The following is a 21,296-nucleotide window of genomic DNA, read 5'->3' as shown; positions in this document are numbered from 1 at the left end:
TTTGTAATATATCCATTTTTTAATTTCTTTCGTTCTTTTTACATTTAGTCAAGTTTTGACTAAATGTTTTAACATCGAGGGGGAATCGAGACGAGGGTAGTGGTGTGTGTGCCTGTGCGCGCGTGTGTGTGTAGAGCGATTCAGACTAAACTACTGGACCGATCTTTATGAAATTTGACATGAGAGTTCCTGGGTATGAAATCCCCAGACGTTTTTTTCATTTTTTCGATAAATGTCTTTTATGAAGTCATATCCGGCTTTTTGTAAAAGTTGAGGCAGCACTGTCACACCTTCATATTTCAATCAAATTGATTGATATTTTGGCCAAGCAATCTTCGACGAAGGCCGGACTTCGGTATTGCATTTCAGCATGGAGGCTTGAAAATTAATTAATGACTTTGGTCATTAAAAATCTGAAAATTGTAATTAAAATTATTTTTTTTATAAAACGATCCAAAATTACTTTTATTTTATTCTTCATCATGTTCTGATTCCAAAAACATATAAATATGTTATATTTGGATTAAAAACAAGCTCTGAAAATTAAAAATATAAAAATTATGATTAAAATTAAATTTCCGAAATCGTTTTAAAAACAATTTCATCTTATTCCTTGTCGGTTCCTGATTCCAAAAACATATAGATATGATATATTTGGATTAAAAACACGCTCAGAAAGTTAAAACGAAGAGAGGTACAGCGCAACCGCTACCGCGCTGAACAGGCTCGTCACTTTCACTGCCTTTTGCACTAGCGGCGGACTACGGTCATTGTGAAAAAATGCAGTGCGTTCAGTTTCATTCTGTGAGTTCCACAGCTTGACTAAATGTAGTAATTTCGCCTTACGCGACTTGTCTTTCTTCTCTCTTTAAACAGTGCTGGTCTTTGAAAGTTGTTTTAGTTTATGAGTCTCAGTGTTCTATGTACTGCTAGCGATGCACTGGCCTAAGCGTACGGAACGCGTGGAACTATCTTGGTTTGGCAGGCTGGCAGGCATCGAACAGATGGTCCAGTATCGGACTACACAATGATAACAAAAATGAAAGGCGATTTGTCGAACGCCAAAACCACACTTTGCTCTGCCAGGTATTGGCATGTGGTTTCTACAGGGAATGGAAAAAAATCACCACAGAAGTACCATTTTGTGTTGTTTTTCCTTTTTCTTTGTTTGTTTATTTATTTATCTGGACTTTCTTTCACTTTTCATGACGGTCAGGAGAGATATTGTATTAATCCTAGTCACAGACAGAGCAGTGGCGATATAGTCAAAGAGACTGTATGGTGTTCTCAACAGTCTGTGAAAGTATAACCGTGCTACAAAATATATTCCACTACTACGCCGTAATAACTTTGCTACGGCACACCGTGGCCAGAAAGATAATTATTCTGCCAAAGATATTCTACTGCTACGCTTAAATACCGCGGCAGTATAAGATATTTTGATTCTTCTACTATACGCTAGCGTAGCAGTATCTTTGGTGGCCATGCTCGGCGGTTGCGCTGTTTTGGGTGTGTTTTTAGCCCACATCGAGAGAGGGAACGAAATGTGGTTGTGGCACCATGTGTCGCTCAGCTGGCACCGCCCGCCACAGCAGTGTAGAAGACAAAGGTCAGAGGTGGGCCAGGCTTGTTCTCACCGCCGCTCACACCGACAACAGGCAGCGGCCGTTTCCGACACACACCTTGTCTTCGTTGCGGGCGCCCGCAACTCATGCTGGATGGGGTCGACTTGGTAAAGTTTCACCCCCAGGAAAGGACGTCCCAAAGAAACAATATTCAGTTGTATTTTCACAATTTCAGAAACAAATTGTAAATTGGAAAAAATATTGGTTCTTGTTTTCTTCAAAGCTTGCCGCAAGTTGAACTTCGCTAATGGGGTTGATCACCATAGCTGGAATGGCGATGAGTGTGGTATCACACGAAAAAGCTCTTTCTTACGAATCTAGCAGTCATCAAAACTTGGCATTTGCTTCTGAAAGGAACCGTGATTAGGGAAATTTGGTTACTTTCTATCCCCCGGATTTAACTGACTGGTTTCTGTGAAACCCAATCTTCGAACGTATAGTATTCCGTATCGCGTAAAGTAAGCCAGAATTTTTTCTCTCCGCGGAAGGAAGACACAGGAAAAGGCTCATGCTTCCCCACAGAGATTAGTGTCTATAAATCTCTCTTCCCCCACCCCCTCTTCACCCCCCTCCCCCACCCCGCCCGGTCAGCAGACACCGCCTACATCTCATGTGTCAGTACGATGAGTGCCTCTTTTCCCTAATGACTGTCGTTCAAAGAGTTCAGATTACATTCAATCCCTTGCTGCATCCAAATTAAAGTCATTGGAAGCAGCGCGGAAGCACCTGACCAAACACTTGAATAGCACTCAGAACTTCTCGGTGAAACGCATATGATAGAAATGCAACGAAAGTAACCACATCGAAGATTGATCGACAGTAAAATCTTAAATAGCATCTCTTAGGAATTTTGTCTTGGGATCACTTCTTCTAAATTCTTCTCTTTTACTTATCTATTTATTTATGTATGTATTTATTTACTCCTTTCTTTCTTTCCGTTTTTCTTTAGAGAAAGTATTAGCTCGCAAGCTAGACTGTAGAAATGTCTTTTACACAATCCCTGCCTGTAAGTGTTCTCGGTACTCCTTCCTGGGATAGACTGGAATAGACTAGAGTTAAAGTGTACGATTGTGATCCTGTCAGCAGCCGTCACCAGCTTGCCCTACCTATCCAGTCCTGCACTGACACGTGTGTGCCTGCCATCGCCCGAGTTTACCGGTTAGTTTTCCTCCATCTTTTCTTTGTATAGAGCCATGTAGGTACACTCCGGGTATGCCAGTTCCTTGCTTTTTTTTTCTTTTTTTTTTTTAGTGCCTGGCTCCTTGTATAGCAGTTTCAGAACACTGTTAGCGGCAACTCGGGCCGGGGCGAGAGGAGAAGCTAAACCAGGTGCATAAGTATCAATCTCTCTTCTTTTTTATTTAATTTTTTTTAACGTAGGCGACCCGTGACGAGACCTTTGCTTGTCTCATTTCAACATATTTTCCATTCACAGCTCGGCAATGTCACATGATAATTATATCGCAGCGAAATCAGCCAAGCATGTCAACAAGTGAATAAATTAATTGCAATGTTTGCTCCACGGGTGTATTAGTGCTTGGCTTGCACTTCATGCACAGCGTGTGCATTTTTTTCTGTAAAAATCAACACCATGAGTGAATCTTTAAAGTATACATGTTTATTTGAAGTGGAGTACAACAACCTGACAACAGAACTTCCACACCGACACATGCGGCTGCTTATCCCTCGTAAAACACCCAAATCAGATCCATTCCCCCGTCTCGGCCTCGGCAAGAGGAAGTTGTGTAGGTGTGCTTGTGGTTAGCGAGGGGAAAGTGAACAGCCACAGCAGCGGGTGCCTCATTAGCGATAAAAAGGGCAGGTTGGCCGCTGTTTGTGTAGGTCTCGACGCCAGCATCGCGTCGTGGGGTCCAATCTTTGATGTCTACGCGTGTCTACGCGTGTCGTCTTTAACGATCTCAATCAGAACCAGACTGGGCCCCCGGTAAATCGAGAGAACTGCTACTGTTCTTTTCTGTTTAGACTTGTTACTTCGCGAGGAGACTAATGTTTGTGGGAAGAGAGAGAGAGAGAGAGAGAGAGAGAGAGAGAGAGAGAGAGAGATATGGAGAGAGAGAGAGAGAGATGGAGAGTGTGTGTGTGTGTGTGCGTCAGTATGTGCGCGTGACAGTATCGGTGTGCAGGCGTGCGTGCGCTAGTGTAGTTGTCTGGCAGCGGGGCTTCGTTAGTGATAAAAGGGCAGGGTGGCCGCTGTTTGCGTAGGTCCTCACGCCTACATCACGTCGCGGGGTCCTATACCTTTGATGTTTAGATGTCTACACGTGTCGTCTTAACAATCGCCATCAGAACCAGACCTTGGTCCCTGGATGCTACTGATTAGTTGTTGCCTGTTGCGGAAACTATTGTTCCAGGAGCTCTCTCTCTCTCTCTCTCTCTCTCTCTCTCTCTCTCTTCTCTCTCTCTTCTCTCTCTCTCTCTCTCTCTCTCTCTCTCTCTCTCCCTCACCCGCCCCACTGTAAGCCTGTCCAGAGTCTCGCAAGTCAGTCAGCGAGTCTTCGCAAAGTTAAGCCGCCTTGGCGACTGCAACGTTTCTCTGTGCACTGTGCATGGTGGTCTTCTTCGATCTAGCGTGATCTTATGAGTTTGCATCGCGTGCTGATTATCTGTACTGATGTCGATGTTAATGACATTGCTCAGTGTTTTCCATGAAAGCCATGTTCTAGATCGCGTTCAGAAAATAGTAAAGCCATACTTGGAAAGTAACTGAGATTTCTTTGAGACTTTAACGAGTTTGCTGTACGACTGATACAGTTCTGAACTTCCTCGGCACAAATGTTTGCGTACATCCATCCATCAATCAATCAATGAGGCTTATATCGCGCATATTCCGTGGGTACAGTTCTAGGCGCTCTGCAGTGATGCCGTGTGAGATGAAATTTTATACGGCCAGTAGATTGCAGCCATGTCGGCGCATATTTACTTTTCACGGCCTTATTCCAAGTCACACGGGTATGGTAGACAATTATTAACTGTGCCTAAGCAATTTTGCCAGGAAAGACCCTTTTGTCAATCGTGGGATCTTTAACGTGCACACCCAATGTAGTATACACGGGGGGGGTGGTTCGGACACCGAAGAGAGTCTGCACACAAAGTTGACAAATCCATCCATCCCATCCCATCCCCCCACCCCCCTCCCCCCCCCTCCCCCTTGACTACTATATCTATTTCTGGCTCAGAATCCACTGTTTTGTTTCAAAATAACGAACTGCACACATTCGGCACAGATATTTGTTTCAAATTTGAGATCAGATCGTGTTTGTCACTGGGCCGTTTCTATTTGCCCAAGGCTTGTATCTGCGAGTGCTTATATTGTGAAATGGGAGCTGCAAAGACTTCAAAAGCCGGTAATGCATTGTGTGTGTGGTTTGGCTTGGCACAATTACAGCACCAAACAAAAGACAGGCACAACAAACACGGCCGGTTGTGTGAACGTGTATCAAGACAAGAGGCATTTCTCAAATACACCCACGTGCACACAGACAATGGGGAGATGCCTCACCTGCTGTATAGTAAGCCTTCGCGCCTCTCGCCGGGTCACGATCCGAGCAACTATATTCAGGTCTCATGCTTCTCTTGAGTCGATACAATTCTGCACGTGCGACAAAATGAGAAGTGCATCTACTCTCTCTCTCTTATTTTCTCTCTGACACTCTCTCTTTCTCTCTCGCTCTCCCTCTCTCGACTCTCCCCCTCTCTCTCCACCCTCCCCCCCTCTCTCTCTCTCTCTCTCTCTCTCTCCCCCCCCCCCCCCCCGTTTCTGCAAGAGCGAGGCTTGGTAGTTTTTTTAAAAGTTTTTTTTACCAGAAATAAAAACGGTGTGGAAAAAGACTGGAGCGATCACTATCTAACATGATTGCAGAACAAGCGGAAGGAGACCGAAATGACAGGGTCGTGTCTCCACGGCTCATCTAATTGCCAGTACGCCACAGGGGGATCAAAAGCGGGGGCCACCACAAAATATCACACGCTATTAAGGGGTCACACACTGTGGTATATTATAGCAATATATATCTCAGTGTGGGGGTCATACACTTTCCAACCCCTAGCGTGCACCACACAGCCCCTGAGAGGTAATGGCCTCAGTATGCACTGTTTCCCCGGCCACGGGGCCTTGAATGTGGTGACTGGCAGCTTAGATTTCCTGCTCGACCGTAAATCATTGTACTTCCAAAGGTCAGAGGTACACATCGGTGCTCCTTGTTTAGAGTTTTGGCTATGTCTCACGAGCTTTTCGATACAACACAAAATGTTGACGTCTTTCTTGCACCAAGTATCATTTGCAACAGACAAGGTTGACGTCCTTGCACCGAGTAATATTTGGCCATGTCTCGGGCGCTTCAGATTCAACAGAACATGATGGCGTCCTTGCACCAATTAATATTTGGCCATGTCTCGGGCGCTTCAGATATACAAAAGAACACGTTGACGTCCTTGCACTGAGTAATACTAATAGTCTGCCATGCCTCGGGCGCTTCAGATACAACAAAACAATGTTGACGTCCTTGCACCGAGTAATATTTGGACATGCTTCACGTGCTTCAGATACAACAGAACATGTTGACGTTTTTGCACCGGCAGATAAAGGGTCTGACTCATCATGGTCAGCTTGAAAGGGGATGCCATGAAGTGACGTACTACATTATATTTCAAAAATCTAAAGACTGGGTTGTAACGAGGTTCCAAGAAGAAAAAGAAGTCACTATCACTGCAAACAACGCAAACATAACACTAACAGCGAGCACGCGTGTGCACATGCGCAAACACTATGCTTCTTTCTACTACAGTACATCAAACTCCTGTAAACACTGAGCAATAATCACTGGACAAATCGTATCATACACGACCGACAAAAACATGTCACCAGGCTTAACGACACTGGTAAAGAAGCCCAAGTTCTGAAAGCAACAGACATATAGGTAACTTTGACAGCAACCGTAGCTCCTTTCTTTGCAAAGACGAAAGAGGTCAGACGCCACGTCACATAATGCGCTCGCAGGAAGATGTAACAGGAAGCAGACAGCCATGAAATTCATTACTCTAATGAAGATAATTAGCACAGTGGGACGTGCTGCTAACGAAGGCCAAATGAGCGTGACGACTGGGGACCTCAGTGGCACAGAGGTCCAAATACACTGCGGTATCTGCTGCCAACTACCTAACCGGCGGATGCCAGGCCCTGTTCACTGTAAAGGGGTCCCAGAGGTAACGGTTCAAATCCACGGAGGGACCTGCTGCACTGAGCTCATTGTGATTAACCTGCTGGTTACACAATGCCGGGCGTGCTGCTGCCAAGCCACGTAACGATATGACGTTGCCGTTTTCCACAGGGACCAGGTTTTCGTGCTCGTTTGGGCTCTATATAATCATCATGTATCAACAGTCCTGAACTACGCTCACAGTCACCAGCCACAACAAAACAAAGGAATCGTTTGAGAGAGAAAAAAAAGGCATATGAAAATACGAGCTACAATCTTTCTGCGTGCAAAAATCCACGCTTTACACACTGAACGAAATATATATAAACATTGCTGATGAAATCGTGATAATAAAACAAGGAGCACTACAAAACTCCCCCAATAAACCAGGAACTGGGTGGAAGGGAGATTCAAAGAGAAGATAAAGCATACCATGCAGTACACGCCTCTGATAAAATATTGGAAGCAGTGCACGCTTCACATTCAAAGGGAAAGTATACGGAGTGCAACTCTACAACAAGTGTTGGTCACTTGACTATCCCACAGCTAGGCTGTTCTAAGTTCTCTACTTTGTGAAACAATACATCAACATGAAGGTATCTCAGCGTTTGGGGCAAATACATGCCAGCTATTGTGTTGTTGCAAATGTTATTTTAAAATGTTATAGGGCGCATTTTTCACGAAAGAACTTACAAGGTTTATCCCAAAGGTCTTCCCTTGGGTGGCACATCATCAGACTGAAAACAGTAATAAAATACCCAGGAGACGCAAACAAAAAAGTAAGCCTGTCACATAATTCCTTTCACAACAGAAAAATGAAAGCCATTAAAAGCAGGAATTCTTAATTAATGTTCTGCCCATTACTGTCAGCAGGGGTGTGAAACGTGACTGTGCATCCACAATGCACCCCACTTACCCCACACAGAATGAGTGCGGTAACCTCGAAGGAAGAGAAAAACTACTCCGTCAAAAAAGACAGCCGCAAACCACGCCACGCCACAAAAGCTCGGCAAAGATGAAAGGAGTTTTATTTTGTAATTAATGAAGAGTAAATATATGTGCCGCGGGCAAAATGGTAGATTTCACGAACACACCACACAATTAACACACCAGAAAGAAAAGAAAAAATAATTACCTTCACATTAATTCTTTGGTTGTGTGAGCAGGAAGATTAGCTGGGAGTTGTGTGATGCGCTACAGAAATGCTACGATAGAAACGGGACTTTATGTGAAATAGGCACCGGTGGGCTGCTGTCGGTCTGTCTGTCTCTTTCTTTCTTTCTTTCTTTCTTTCTTTCTTTCACACACACACACACACACACACACACACACACACACACTCACACACACACATACACACACACGCACATACACACACACACAGGCACACAGTCATACACACACACACACACACACTCACACACACACACACACACACACACACACACACACAGTGCCTAAATGAAGTCTAGGGCACTCCCACAGTTCATGTGAAGGTAGAAACAGTTCCTGGAACATCCGACAGATAATGTACAATGAATAAAGAACGAGTCCCATCCCAGCTGTCATAGTCACTGTCAATACAGTATGCTCGTGCAACAGGGAGGCGAAGCAGAGGAAACCTCATTAAGAGGATGAGGCTTTCGTTGGCAGACCCTGGTACCACAATCTAAGATATATAATAGTGTTAATGTCTGTGCCCTGAACAAGCGGCTAGCCCCTGTCTGCCACTCTCAACCCTCAAGAACAAAGAGCAAGCCCCATCCCGACTGTCACGGTCATCGGCAGTACATTATGCTCATGCGGGACTTTATCAAGAGGGTGAAGCTTTCATCAACAGAGCTTGCACATCAGTGCCTCTGCTAACCACCCCTCATTCCTAAAACGCAATGTAGCCACATCCCAACTGTCAAAGTTTAGTTATCGACGCTCGTCCGAAGCAGGGTGGTGACCTTGTTAACAGAGTGAGGTATTAATCAACAGACACTGATCAGGGCCATTGCCTGCCACCCTTGAACCCTTAAAGAACAAGACGTGGGACTAAATCGCATTTGAAAACATCTTTGAAAACAGCTGAAAGGTTTCATCTTCTCTTTCGCTAAAGGTAGAAGCCTATTTTTTTTCTACGACCGCATTCACCTCACTTCCAAGCTACACACAAATTCCAGTCAAATTGATCCATAGACACCAGAGTTCTACGTGCGGACAGGACAGACAAACAAACAAATAAACAGAAACACATACAGAGTGAAACCTATATACAACCCCGAAAATACGGGGGCGTAACAAAGTCAACGAGCAAGCCCATCCCAACTGTGACAGTCATCGCAAGTAGTACAGTATGCTCGTGCGAAGCAGGGAGGTGACCTCATTAAGAGAGTGAGGTTTTCATCGGCAGACCTGCTCGTGCCACTGCCAACCCTCAACCCCGCTGAGCTGAAAGATATGATTAGTCTGCAACCTCTGATCTGGTACACAGGCTTTTACCAAAATGTGAGTATCTCTACCACAGATAGTGATCAGTACCCTCGTTATTCTAGAAACACCCACTCAAGACCCCCCCCCCCCCCCCCCCCCCCCCCCCGAGTAGAAGGTAAATTCTCGCGATGGGGATTCCGGGTACGGGAGATTCGGTGCGGGGAGCCGGAAAGAGGGGATGGAGGAGGAGTGGGGGCGGGGTGCAGTGTCTATCAATGGTAAAAGCTACAGTGTGTATAAATTAATTATTCAAGAGCAATCCATTCGTTCTTCCACAAAAACGACCTCTCGCGTGGTTTTTGTGTTGTTGTTGATGTTGTTTTTGCCCCTGTAGAGTTAAGACTAGGGGTATTGGGGTGAGAGCAGGGGAGAAGGGGGGAGGGGTACACTCCCCAGGCTTCCTGCACGACTCGCGTTCAGCAGTGTCTATCGATGGCGACGGGAACTAACAAGAAGGGCAAAGCCCATACGACTCACATGCTTGACCTTGACCTTTAAATGACCTTGACCTTCAGGGTCAAGGTCAAATAACTAAACCTAGCAATGACATACACTAAGAACTGCTTTACACATTTTTCCTACCAAAATACATGTGACCTTGACCCAAGGTCAAGGTCATCCAAGGTCATGCAACACAAAGCTGTTAATTCAAGACATAGGAAGTACAATGGTGCTTATTGGCTCTTTCTACCATGAGATATGGTCACTTTTAGTGGTTCACTACCTTATTTTGGTCACATTTCATAAGGGTCAAAGTGACCTTGACCTTGATCATATGTGACCAAATGTGTCTCATGATGAAAGCATAACATGTGCCCCACATAATTTTTAAGTTTGAAACAGTTATCTTCCATAGTTCAGGGTCAAGGTCACTTCAAAATATGTATACAATCCAACTTTAAAGGACCCTTGCGACCTTGACCTTGAAGCAAGGTCAACCAAACTGGTGTCCAAAGATAGGGCTTACATTGCCCTGTATAGCATACATAGCTAAGGTTGCCATTCTCGATAACTTCAGAAAAAAATGCGAAAATGTGAAAAATGGTCGTTTTTAAGACAACAATTACGGCCCCTGTGACCTTGAACTTGAAGTGAGGTCAAGTTGCCGCACATGTTTTTTGAGATCTTGTAACCATACACCATCAGGCCACATCAGGTGTTGATAGACTTAATAGTGTCCAAGAAATATCCAACGTTAAAGTTTTCCGGACGGACGCCGGGACGGACGGTACGGACGGACGCCGGGATGGACGGTACGGACGGACGGACGGACGGACGGACGACTCGGGTGAGTACATAGACTCACTTTTGCTTCGCATGTGAGTCAAAAATGAGTACATGCAGTCCCATCCAGAAAACGGCCAAAGTGCGGTGAAATGTTAGAAGATAATCAAAACTCAGTCTCGGCGGTTTTCAGCAACATCATAAACTAGCACCAAACTCGCCCTCCTTTCATCCATTTTCCTCCCACTGTCCAAACACACCACCTCATCTCAAGTCCTCCAAACAATGGTCTGCTCAAGTGTCAGCAACGTCAACAGTCCCCAGACAAAGACAGAAGAAGTCGTTCTTTTCGGAACAAAACAGACTGACTGTGATCGTGCGGCGAAACAGAGAGAGCGAGATGAGAACAGTAAAGTGCGAATTAGTTGGTGTACCCTCGACACAAAAACCACATCACGCACACACGGACTCTACAGGCGCGGCCTGCACGCAGCAATCGCCCTGTTTGACTGTCTACTGTCGTCTTTACAAGTTGCAAGGATGTTTCAATCAGGTAAATCCTTTCAGTATGCATGGACAAAGCACATCCTGAACTCAGGTCAAAAATGAGTTACTTCCCTTCGGGTCTCATTCTATCCCTGACAGGATGCCTTGGTTTTCCTTCTCTGGAGAGGAAATCGAATTTTTTTTTTTTATATATATATATTTAGATCTTTTCGTAATGTGTTATGGATATAAGCAGATTCGCGATCGTCGATAATGATTTTACATGGTGTTGTGTAATTTTTAAATTACAAAGGAATTGATATGTAAGACAGTTTCAAGCGAGCTATCTTCCGCGGATGTATACATGTATACATATACTGTGCAAACAACTCTAAAGTGTCACGTGATAATCAACTTTGGCTTCGGTGCGCGCCGGTGCAGACGATTTTGTTTGTAACCAGTTGGGAGTGATGCAACCATATATCACGGTCTCCTTCCGACAGCAGTCTCAAAATTTCGACTTGTTTTGACCTTAGAACGATGTCTTTATCATAACTGTGAAGAACTGTCGAAGTCGGCCAATCTGCAATCATTTTCGTCTCGCGAACATTGATCTCAAATTTAGATCAGTGCTTGCGAAAAACATATATATATATATATATATGGGAGATAACTCGGTATTCTTGTTTTGATAGATTCGCGCAATAATTTAGCATGCTGTCAGAGAGAAACTGGTGATAGCCGTGGAGCGATGATTATCAGAATGGTACAATGCAGTCATGAACTACACACAAAAATATATGTGAACTATCTGAATAAAAAATACGCGCTGCCCCTGGTCACTAAAAGGTGTCAGATCTTCCCTCATCCCGACAGCAAAATGCTTCTGTCGCCTCCATGTTCCCCGACTGTGGTGGTTAGTGATGCAATCAGTAGCTAGTGTCAACAAATGGGACAGAAACAAGAACAGAAAAAAGGGAAAAAAGCCTGCTAGTGAGTACTACATATTGTGTGCATCACTTGTTCGTGCCTCATCTAAGGAATGTCCACATCATGCTGTTCTTCTTGCCTCATCTACAGGGGTTGAGGAGCTCTCTTTGCCTCCAATGCTCCCCGATTGTAGCGGGCAGTGATGCAATCGGCAGCGGGAACCAACAAGTGGAGAGAAACAAGCTTGTCTGGCGGACAAGCAGGGGCTATTAAGCCCCGGGTCTGGCACACCAATGCCAGCAACAATCATCGATTTTTTCTCTCTCTCTCTCTCCATGCTCGCTTTCTCTCTACTTTCTCCATGCTCTTTCTCCCCCCCCCCCCCCCCCCCCCCCCCCTGGAACGCTGCCCGTTGGACAGAACTGGCAGGCTCCAGTGATCTTGCATGTATTCAATTCACAACGCCATTGGCAAGTAGTATAGAGCAAAAGAGAAGACGGTACAGCAAAAAAGGGGTTGATTTGAGGATGAATCCAACTGGCGTGGTTTTTCTGTAGGCCTCATCATATTCATCCAACATTTACGAAGTTGAAAAAGGAAATACATCGTTATAAGTCGTAGGCTAAATAACTGAAGGTTTTCTGAAATACTGGTGATTCTTTTTGTTATGACAACTGCTTTGACTAAGGAGAAAGCGAGGTTAGGAGTTTAAGCTGAGAAAGTACTTGTGGTCCATTTATGCACACACACACACACACAAACACAAATTGCTATAAAGAGACTAACCCGACACACGAAAAGAAAAAAAACGTTAATGGGAGGAGGTAGTGGTGGGGGGGGGGGGGGGGGGGGGGGGTATTTGATGAATTTAAATTTACGATCACATTGACAAGAAAACCCTCAATAAAAATTCAAAAACAGTTAACAAATCGACGACGACAAAAAGAGGTCGTATGCTGACCAGGAGGGATGTGGGGTGGGTAAGCTAAGCCAATCAACAACGACTTCATCCAGTGCAATGGTGTTCTCAAAACAGATAGTACAGAGACCATAGATCCCTTCACATTACACGTACATACAAGTTACCCACTACTACCAACTGCTATCCCAATCCCATGCATGACACAGGGCAATCAATGTCACACGGTTGTCGGACCATACAGTACCTCGCTGTACAGAACTGGAAAAACATGACCCAACCGACTGCGTTACATCGCTCCCCCACACCACCACTGACAATCGATCGAGTCAACATCGGAAGGGTTCTGACAAGTCTGGCAGTTGCTTGACACAGCAACACACATTATCCGTGTTCTTGCTGCCTTCTTTGATGAGAGCAAGCTGATAAAAAAAAAAGCGATAAAAGACATTGTGATTAAACGCCGCAAAACGAATGACTTGAAAGTGGCGTTCAGTTAATGATTCTTCAGTTTCAAAGAACCCGAGCGAGACTGACTGGTCGCTTGTGGCGTGCGTCTGTGTATACAAGGCTTTAGTGCGTGCGACTGCTCCACTTATGTAACTCAGCTTTTTACCCCACCAACTATCGTCCCCCCCCCCCCCCCCCCCCACATCCCCTCTTCTTGAAAACCGTTACTCCATCCTCTTTTTCTCCTTTCAGCGATCTCCATCAATTCCCCTGTCCATTTGAAGATGCGGTGGCAGAGCCCTGTGGTCGATGGAAGACGCTGTGCATATCTACAATGCTTGCCAGTGGTATGTCTCCGAGAAAGCAAAGGGGTCCCGCTGGCACCGCTAGCGCCACCAAACACAAGGCACAAACTGTGCTCCACAAACAATCCTGTGGAGTTTCCCAATCGGGGATGTCCATTTTGGGGCGGTTTCTAAAATACTCAGTAAGGCTAAACGTGCGCGCGTATACTATACAGAGAGAGAAAGAGAGAGAGAGAGAAAGAGAGAGAGAGAGAGAAGAGAGAGAGAGAAGAGAGAGGGAGGGAGAGAGAGAGAGAGAGAGAGAGAGAGAGAGAGAGAGAGAGAGAGAGAGAGAGAGAGAGAGAGAGAGCGCTGTTTCAGTGTTTGTCAGGGAAAAGGACCAGACTTTCCTTGAGGTTACAGCTTCATGGGGCTACACACAAAAAAAGACCACCTCTCTTCACCATACATCACACAATGAACAAAACCCGGAATTGTTCAGCAAAGAAGCCAACAGTGTCTCCGGACGTTCCAACGCACACCTTTCAAACTCTAGTCCACTTTCAAAACGCCAACCTTTTCAATTTGGAGCAAAGATGGACGAGGGAGATGGTAATGGCCATCGTTGTATAATCCTTCAATAAGTGAAGATCGATGAGCTTCGCCAGCCAGCCATGTCCTCAAACCATCTTTATTCATGTGATTGCCCCTTCCTAAAAGCGCCACAAAATGTCTTACTCGTTTGGCTGCAGAACAGCGGGAATGATAAATGACCTGAAGCCGCTAGCGGCCATTTGGAGAGATAAGATAGAAATAAGAGAGAGAGAGAGAGAGAGAGAGAGAGAGAGAGAGAGAGAGAGAGAAAGAGAGAGAGAGAGAGAGAATAGAATTAGAAGAATAAGAATAAGAATACTTTATTTTCTTATAGAGAAATTCAGGCGTGGTACATAACAATAATACAAACAGGACATTGTTTTTACATAAGACATATATATATATATATATATATATATATATATATAGAGAGAGAGAGAGAGAGAGAGAGAGAGAGAGAGAGAGAGAGACACACACACACACACACACACACATAGACAGAGACAGACATAGAAAGACAGAAGCGGAGAGACTCAGAGGGAGACACAGACAAAGACATACATACAGAGAGAGAGAGAGAGAGAGAGAGAGAGAGAGAGAGAGAGAGAGAGAGAGAGAGAGAGAGAGAGAGAGAGAGAGAGAGAGAGAGAGAGAGAGCTACAACTACACTATGTATTCTTCTATGTTCCACATGGCACATATCCCACACACAAATTATAAGTCCTCCCAAAAAGGATGTACGCTCTCCCGCTACAACTACATCCAGTCCCCTTCCTTCTACGTCCTCCCAGGTCCCATGCAGACTTCTCCGGCCCGTCCTAGTTGCTGAAGCAGCAGTATCAGTCTCCCCTCCTGTTTGACCAAGCTTGATGGAACGAGGCCAGTGTTACATCGATTGCGTCCTGAGTTATGTGTGTGCGTGTCCGTGTGTGTGTGGGCACTGGCCACTGCCATACAGCGCAGCACGTAAAGATCTAGACTTTCTTCTGCGATTGTCACTTGGACACGAGCCAACAAGCGGGTTAATAAAGTGGTTCGTGGCCGCGGAGCTTTGGTCCAGCTATCGACCAGAAACCAAATACAGTTCTAGAATCATTCAGAGTTTTTGAGCCTTCCGAAAAAGGGGGCTTCTTCGGTACCTGCTCGTGCGGGCCGAGTTACGATGTGTGCAACACCGACAAATCGATGATAATGCATATCCGGGCGATGGTACCTATACCATGCCGTGCAAATACAGAAACAGCTGAAAGGTTTTATCTTCTCTTTCGCCAAAGGTAGGAGCCTATTTTTTTTCTACGACCGCATACACCTCTCTTCCAAGCTACACACAAATTCCAGTCAAATTGATCCATAAACACCAGAGTTCTACGTGCGGACAGAAGGACAGACAAACAAACAAATAAACAGAAACACACACAGAGTGAAACCTATATAACCCCGAATATACCGGGGGGTAACAAAGTCAAAGAGCAAGCCCATCCCAACTGTGACAGTCGTTGCAATAACAGAACCTATCTGCAAATCCGACAAACACAGGAAGAGTCCGAGAGAAGATCCTGTCAAGTCTAACTACAACGCACAACCCAAGATATCTGCTCTGCAACTGCACTGTATCAATACTTCTACCCCGAGAATCCCCACACCTCCCACCTAACCATATATCCCCGCCCACCTCCACCCACCCCAGCTTCCAGAAAGCACCAGAGATAAGGCAGTCACAAGTAAATCGGATGCTCAACGTTTGCCTGATGTTTATTATCTCTCAGATCCGAGACGATTGCAGGAGAATGAGGCAAAAGCCCCTGGCTGCTCGTGACCTATGTGGTGTACGCGTCTTTGCTGTACCCGGAGGACCGCGCGTGATTTGAAAGGCAACAGTGGAGAGTCGGGGCTGTATGCCGAGTTGATTCGGAAAACGCCGTCTTTGCCTAAGAAGTAAACGAAACGTGACTGTGTACGACCGAATCCATCTCGCTCTGTGGCACAGATAGTTTAAATTATCTGTTTGCAAAGAAGTAGCATCCTCTCTACTACAGTCTGTTCAATGCCGCGTCACATACAGATTCACGGCCATGGCCAAACCGGATGTCATATTCCTACTTTGACAAATCCAATACCATGTCATCAGCACATTAAGTTTATTGCGCGGGGGGGGGGGGGGGGGGGGGGAGATAAGATTTGCCACATTCACGACATTTTGTTTCTTTCTCAGATACATTAGTTGATGATATTGCTGAGCGTAGTTCTACTACACGACCAGTGCATCCACCCTATCTAACCAGTAAAGGAAATCTTGACAAGCCCATTATTTGTTTTCATGTTACGCCAATTGTTAAGGTGAGTTCATTTCTCGTTGTTTCTGTCTTGACAAGTCCAGTCAAGTCAGTGGTTTATTTCAATAAAGCCAATCCGATCACATCCACACACAAAAAGGAAACTGATGACACCAAATGTACATTCCTGTTTTTTGTGGGTGACAACAGCGGGGACAGAAAAAGTCAGCGCTCGATAACACAGCAATTCGAGTAAAAGCAGAGAAGAAGGAAGAAAAAAGAGAAGCAGGGCGTGTTTGCTCTGCATTGAAATTGCCCGCTGATCAATCCCATAACGGGGATTTCACTGATTTGTCGATAGCGACATGCACGCTTGACTCCTAGAACGTGCTTGCCACAGAAAAAAAAGCCAAATGTCAAAGTTGATGCTGTCAGAGGGGCTTAGAACAGAAACATGTAGATAGGCTTTCTTCGCTGAATTATGCTGTATACAATACGAATGAATGGCTTTTCCGAGTTTTCGAAGACAACCGACCAACCAACCAACCAACCAACCAACCACTGGGAAAGTGACACGAAGAGATTACACATCTGCGGTCACCACAACCACAAAAAACATGACCAACACTTGGGGTACGACACGAAAGTTTTCTCATGCGTACATAAGGGGGTGGGGGGAGGGGCTGTTTGGGTGTAGGTGTGTGCGTGTGTCTGTGCATGGCTTTGTGTATGTGTGAAATTCAAGCAAGTTGTACTCACCAAGTACCACATCTGTGGCCATTTGGGTTCGTTGAAGCCAACGTCCCGTTTTACCCGTTTCTTGACCACTTGTTGTTCTATCCATTTTACCTGAAACATAGCAACAGTCCAAACAGTTCAGGAACAAGAGGCAAATTGTGCGCATACCCATATATCCCCCCCCCCCTCTACACACACACACACGAGCGCGCACACGAACAAACGCACGTACGCCCCCCGCGAGCATACACATGTATGCACGCATGTTTCGCACACACACACACACACACACACACACACACACACACACACACACACACACACACATGCGCGCACGATAAAATCTTAAAATGTGAAATGGCACATAAGACGGTAAGACATGCCATACCGAAGACTTTTCGAGAAGCTTGTCTTGAAATAAGCTACAGCCTATTCAAGCACCGAAGCAGTTTACCAAACAATGGAAACAGCAATACCAAAAAATCGTATTCATCAAAGTGTTGCATGAAGCGTGGTGTGCTTGTTTTCAAACAGGGGGAACAAAATTGAGTCTTGGATCCTGAGTCAAAACACAGTGTGCATTTATACGCTTCGGACAACGAAGATAAAAATGCACAAAGTCAATTCAAACTCTTCAAACTCCATCCAACAGCACTCCGAGCCAGACGCGGCGGCCCTGAGGAGGGAGATAGATAGGGATACATTGAGGGGGTTTCGGATCTAAAACTCATTTCTTAAAGGCCCAGAAACGCCTGCCAGGCAATATAACAGATGACACGAGAGATATACCAGTAGTACACTCCGGAAGGAAGGATTGGGTCAAAAACCCTGGAGCAATTTCTTCAAGGCATTGCAGAAATCTTCCAGACCATGAGAGATGATCGTGGAGGGGGGAGGGCTACCTGCCGTGGTAAGGGTTAGCTGCACGATAACCAGACCGTTGGAAACCTCACCTGTCAGTCCCGCTACACGGCAAAGGATGCTCCTGCATCCGTCTGAGTGATAAGGTGGCTGAACCACATACTGCGTACGAACTTTGTTTTAAACAAGTATCATCCTTGAAATACATAGAGGTATCATTATCTCATGACAAGAAAAGCAAAGCCTGATATTAATTGGGCGAAGTCGACTTCGTAAAGTCTACTTCACGAAGCTCGCGGGGCGGGGATATAGCTCAGTTGGTAGCGCGCTGGATTTGTATTCAGTTGGCCGCTGTCAGCGTGAGTTCGATCCCAGGTTCGGCGGAAATTTATTTCAGAGTCAAATTTGTGTGCAGACTCTCTTCGGTGTCCGAACTCCCCCCCGTGTACACTACATTGGGTGTGCACGTTAAAGATCCCACGATTGACAAAAGGGTCTTTCCTGGCAAAAATTGCTTAGGCACAGTTAATAATTGTCTACCTATACCCGTGTGACTTGGAATAATAGGCCGTGAAAGGTAAATATGCGCCGAAATGGCTGCAATTACTGGCCGTATAAAATTTCATCTCACAAGGCATCACTGCAGAGCGCCTAGAACTGTACCCACGGAATATGCGCGATATAAGCGTCATTGATTGATTGATTGATTGATAAAGCTTTAGCACTGACTATTCGGTGAAAAGACTTCGCGAAGTCAACTTCGGGCTCAATTAAGGAAGGTTTCAGGGGTATCCTTACCTCTTACCAAACATTCAAGGGGCACTAACTGTACACTTTGTGACTGAGCGTTACAGTGAACAACTGTCGAACAAGTGTCATGAACAATCAGCCGTATACTGTTGAACGCCAGGGAAACGAGCGGAACAAAAGCGTTGGCGGTCCTGGCTATCAATTCATTCTGTATTTTTCGAAGCGAGAAAGAAGAAAGGGTGGAGGAGGCAGACGCGTGGTCAATGGCTCACAAAACAGAAGCAAGAGAAGCACTTAAACGGTGGTTGTTAAATGCACAGACACATACACACACACACATGCACACTGACACACACACACACACACATGGTTATATGGTTAAGCTGTCAATTAGAAACCAGCCTGCCACCCCGACGCTGGGCACTCGACCCAAGCACTTGCAGGGCGATGTAGCATCTCCTTTATTTCCTGGGGTCAACCACCTTACTCAGAAGCTGTCCAATTCCAATTCCTGGCGCACACATACCAAATCAGTGTAATGGAAAAGAGTAAGTGCGTCCGCTGGGAGAAAGCGGGGGTTGAGTGGAGAGTTGTATCAATCAATATGATCAATCAATATGAGGCTTATATTGTATCTTTCCCAATGGTTTACAGTTCCCTTGAAAGACAACTTGGTCGATGTATTATCGAATGTTTTGTTGTTTAAGGTATATGATTCAATGTTTCAGTGACTAATCTTTCTTTGTCTTTTTTATCCTTGACCTTTGAACGATAGCAGGATTTTGTTGGAGTGTGATTTCCAGTGACTAAACAAGTGTCGTTTCTCGTGACAACAGTGCTTATCCACTTTACATCTGTACTGAAACCAAGTCATGGTTGCCCTATCTAGCAGTTAAAGGTCAGCAGATACACGGAAATAAAACGTGCACAACTTAAAACCTTTTCCGGCCTGACAGGAGTCACTACAGTCCGCACGTTAGGACGAACTTCCGCGTGAAACAAGGCCCATCTCCTGCACATTGACACCCTTTGTGAGAAATATTAATAGGGTGTAGTGGGATTTTTGTGAATATTAGAATTTAACCACACACACCCCCCCCCCCTTCCCCAAAAAAGAACCAAAAAAATAAACAAAGTTAGTGTATAGGACGTTTAATTTCATGCAAAACGAAACCTTCACGAGAACTTCGACCTATAATCGTCTTTGCAGCGGAGTAAAACATTAAATTAATCATGAGACAAATCAAAGAACGTATGAGACAAATCACACAACTTATCCGAGTGGGCGTTGAATTCGATTTCGTCCTCAATATGACGAGAGGCAAAATGATTTGTTTTCCCCGCGCGAATGAGTCAATAGTCTAATTTCCTCGCTTTCAAGAACAATTAGTACTGCAAACAAAGTCGTATGAAAGAATCTGTCGTTACGTTCTGAGTAAGTAACGAATCCTTATTCAGATGTTCAGTTGAACAATTAAGACTCTTGTTCAAATCTTAAATCGAGGTACAACTTTTACCTGGCGCATGCTTTGTCTGTCTGTCTGTCTGTCTCTCTCTCTCTTTTTAGCACACACACACACACACACACACACACACACACACACACACACACACACACACACACACACACACACACACACACACACTAACACCCCCCCCCCCCACACACACACACACACACACACACACACACAATCAAGTCAGTGGCAATACTTACTTTAGCATCATGAGCAAGGTTCCGATGATAGTAGGAACTGGGGTATGTTGACCTCTTGGCGACTTTTCTGTGTTGAAACTGGTAATAATCCGGCAAAATCTGAAACAAACCAAAAGTTCCGAGCGTGCTTACTCTTGTTGCTTTTTTGGAAAGCATGTGAATCAATAGCAGTGAACTTTTACATTACACAATTAATCAAAGCTAGACATTTACAGGCACACACACACCCTGACCATAACACACACACACACACACACACACACACACACACACACACACACACACACACACACACACACACACACACACACACACACACACACACCCATCCACCACCACCCATCCACCACCACCCACCCCCTCATCCCCCACCCCCCCAAAACAACAAAAAAACAAAAACACATACTGTGATACACAAACGATTACCGTTTACAAAGGGAGGAGACATGTTGAGATAAAAGGAATTCTAACACCTGATCATAAACAAAACAAAACAAAAGTACACGTAGTTTGTCTACATCACACCTGCACAACACGTTAGTAAGATGCAAGTCTTCCTAAACAGTGTTCGACTGTCTTGGCAAGAACACTCGCATCTACCGAAAGAACTACAAAAAAAGCCAGCTGTTTCGGAAGCGCGTTCAGTACGCCTGACAAACGAAGCATCAACAGTCATGTTTTACGACGATGCCCTTCATGAGGTGGAGGCGAAAAAAGACCAACTGCTGTCAGGGATGGTGCTTGTGAACAT

At 45.1% G+C, this 21,296-nt stretch overlaps 1 protein-coding gene across 1 annotated transcript in view; it reads right to left on the bottom strand.

Annotated features, from left to right (window-relative positions):
* The window catches only part of LOC138982953 (furin-like), an 88,819-nt gene that overhangs the window by 45,747 nt on the left and 21,776 nt on the right, over positions 1–21,296 (bottom strand). The window contains exons 2-3 of the mRNA XM_070356352.1: positions 20,546–20,644; positions 17,239–17,328 (exon numbers count right to left, since the gene is read on the bottom strand). Coding sequence (XP_070212453.1) covers positions 17,239–17,328; positions 20,546–20,644 — 189 coding nt within the window. The remainder of the gene's footprint in view (positions 1–17,238; positions 17,329–20,545; positions 20,645–21,296) is intronic.

This window comes from Littorina saxatilis, linkage group LG1 (genome assembly GCF_037325665.1).
Source record: "Littorina saxatilis isolate snail1 linkage group LG1, US_GU_Lsax_2.0, whole genome shotgun sequence".
NCBI lineage: Eukaryota > Metazoa > Mollusca > Gastropoda > Littorinimorpha > Littorinidae > Littorina > Littorina saxatilis.
Note: the sequence above shows the minus strand (reverse complement) of the source record. Positions and strands in the feature narration are given on the sequence as shown.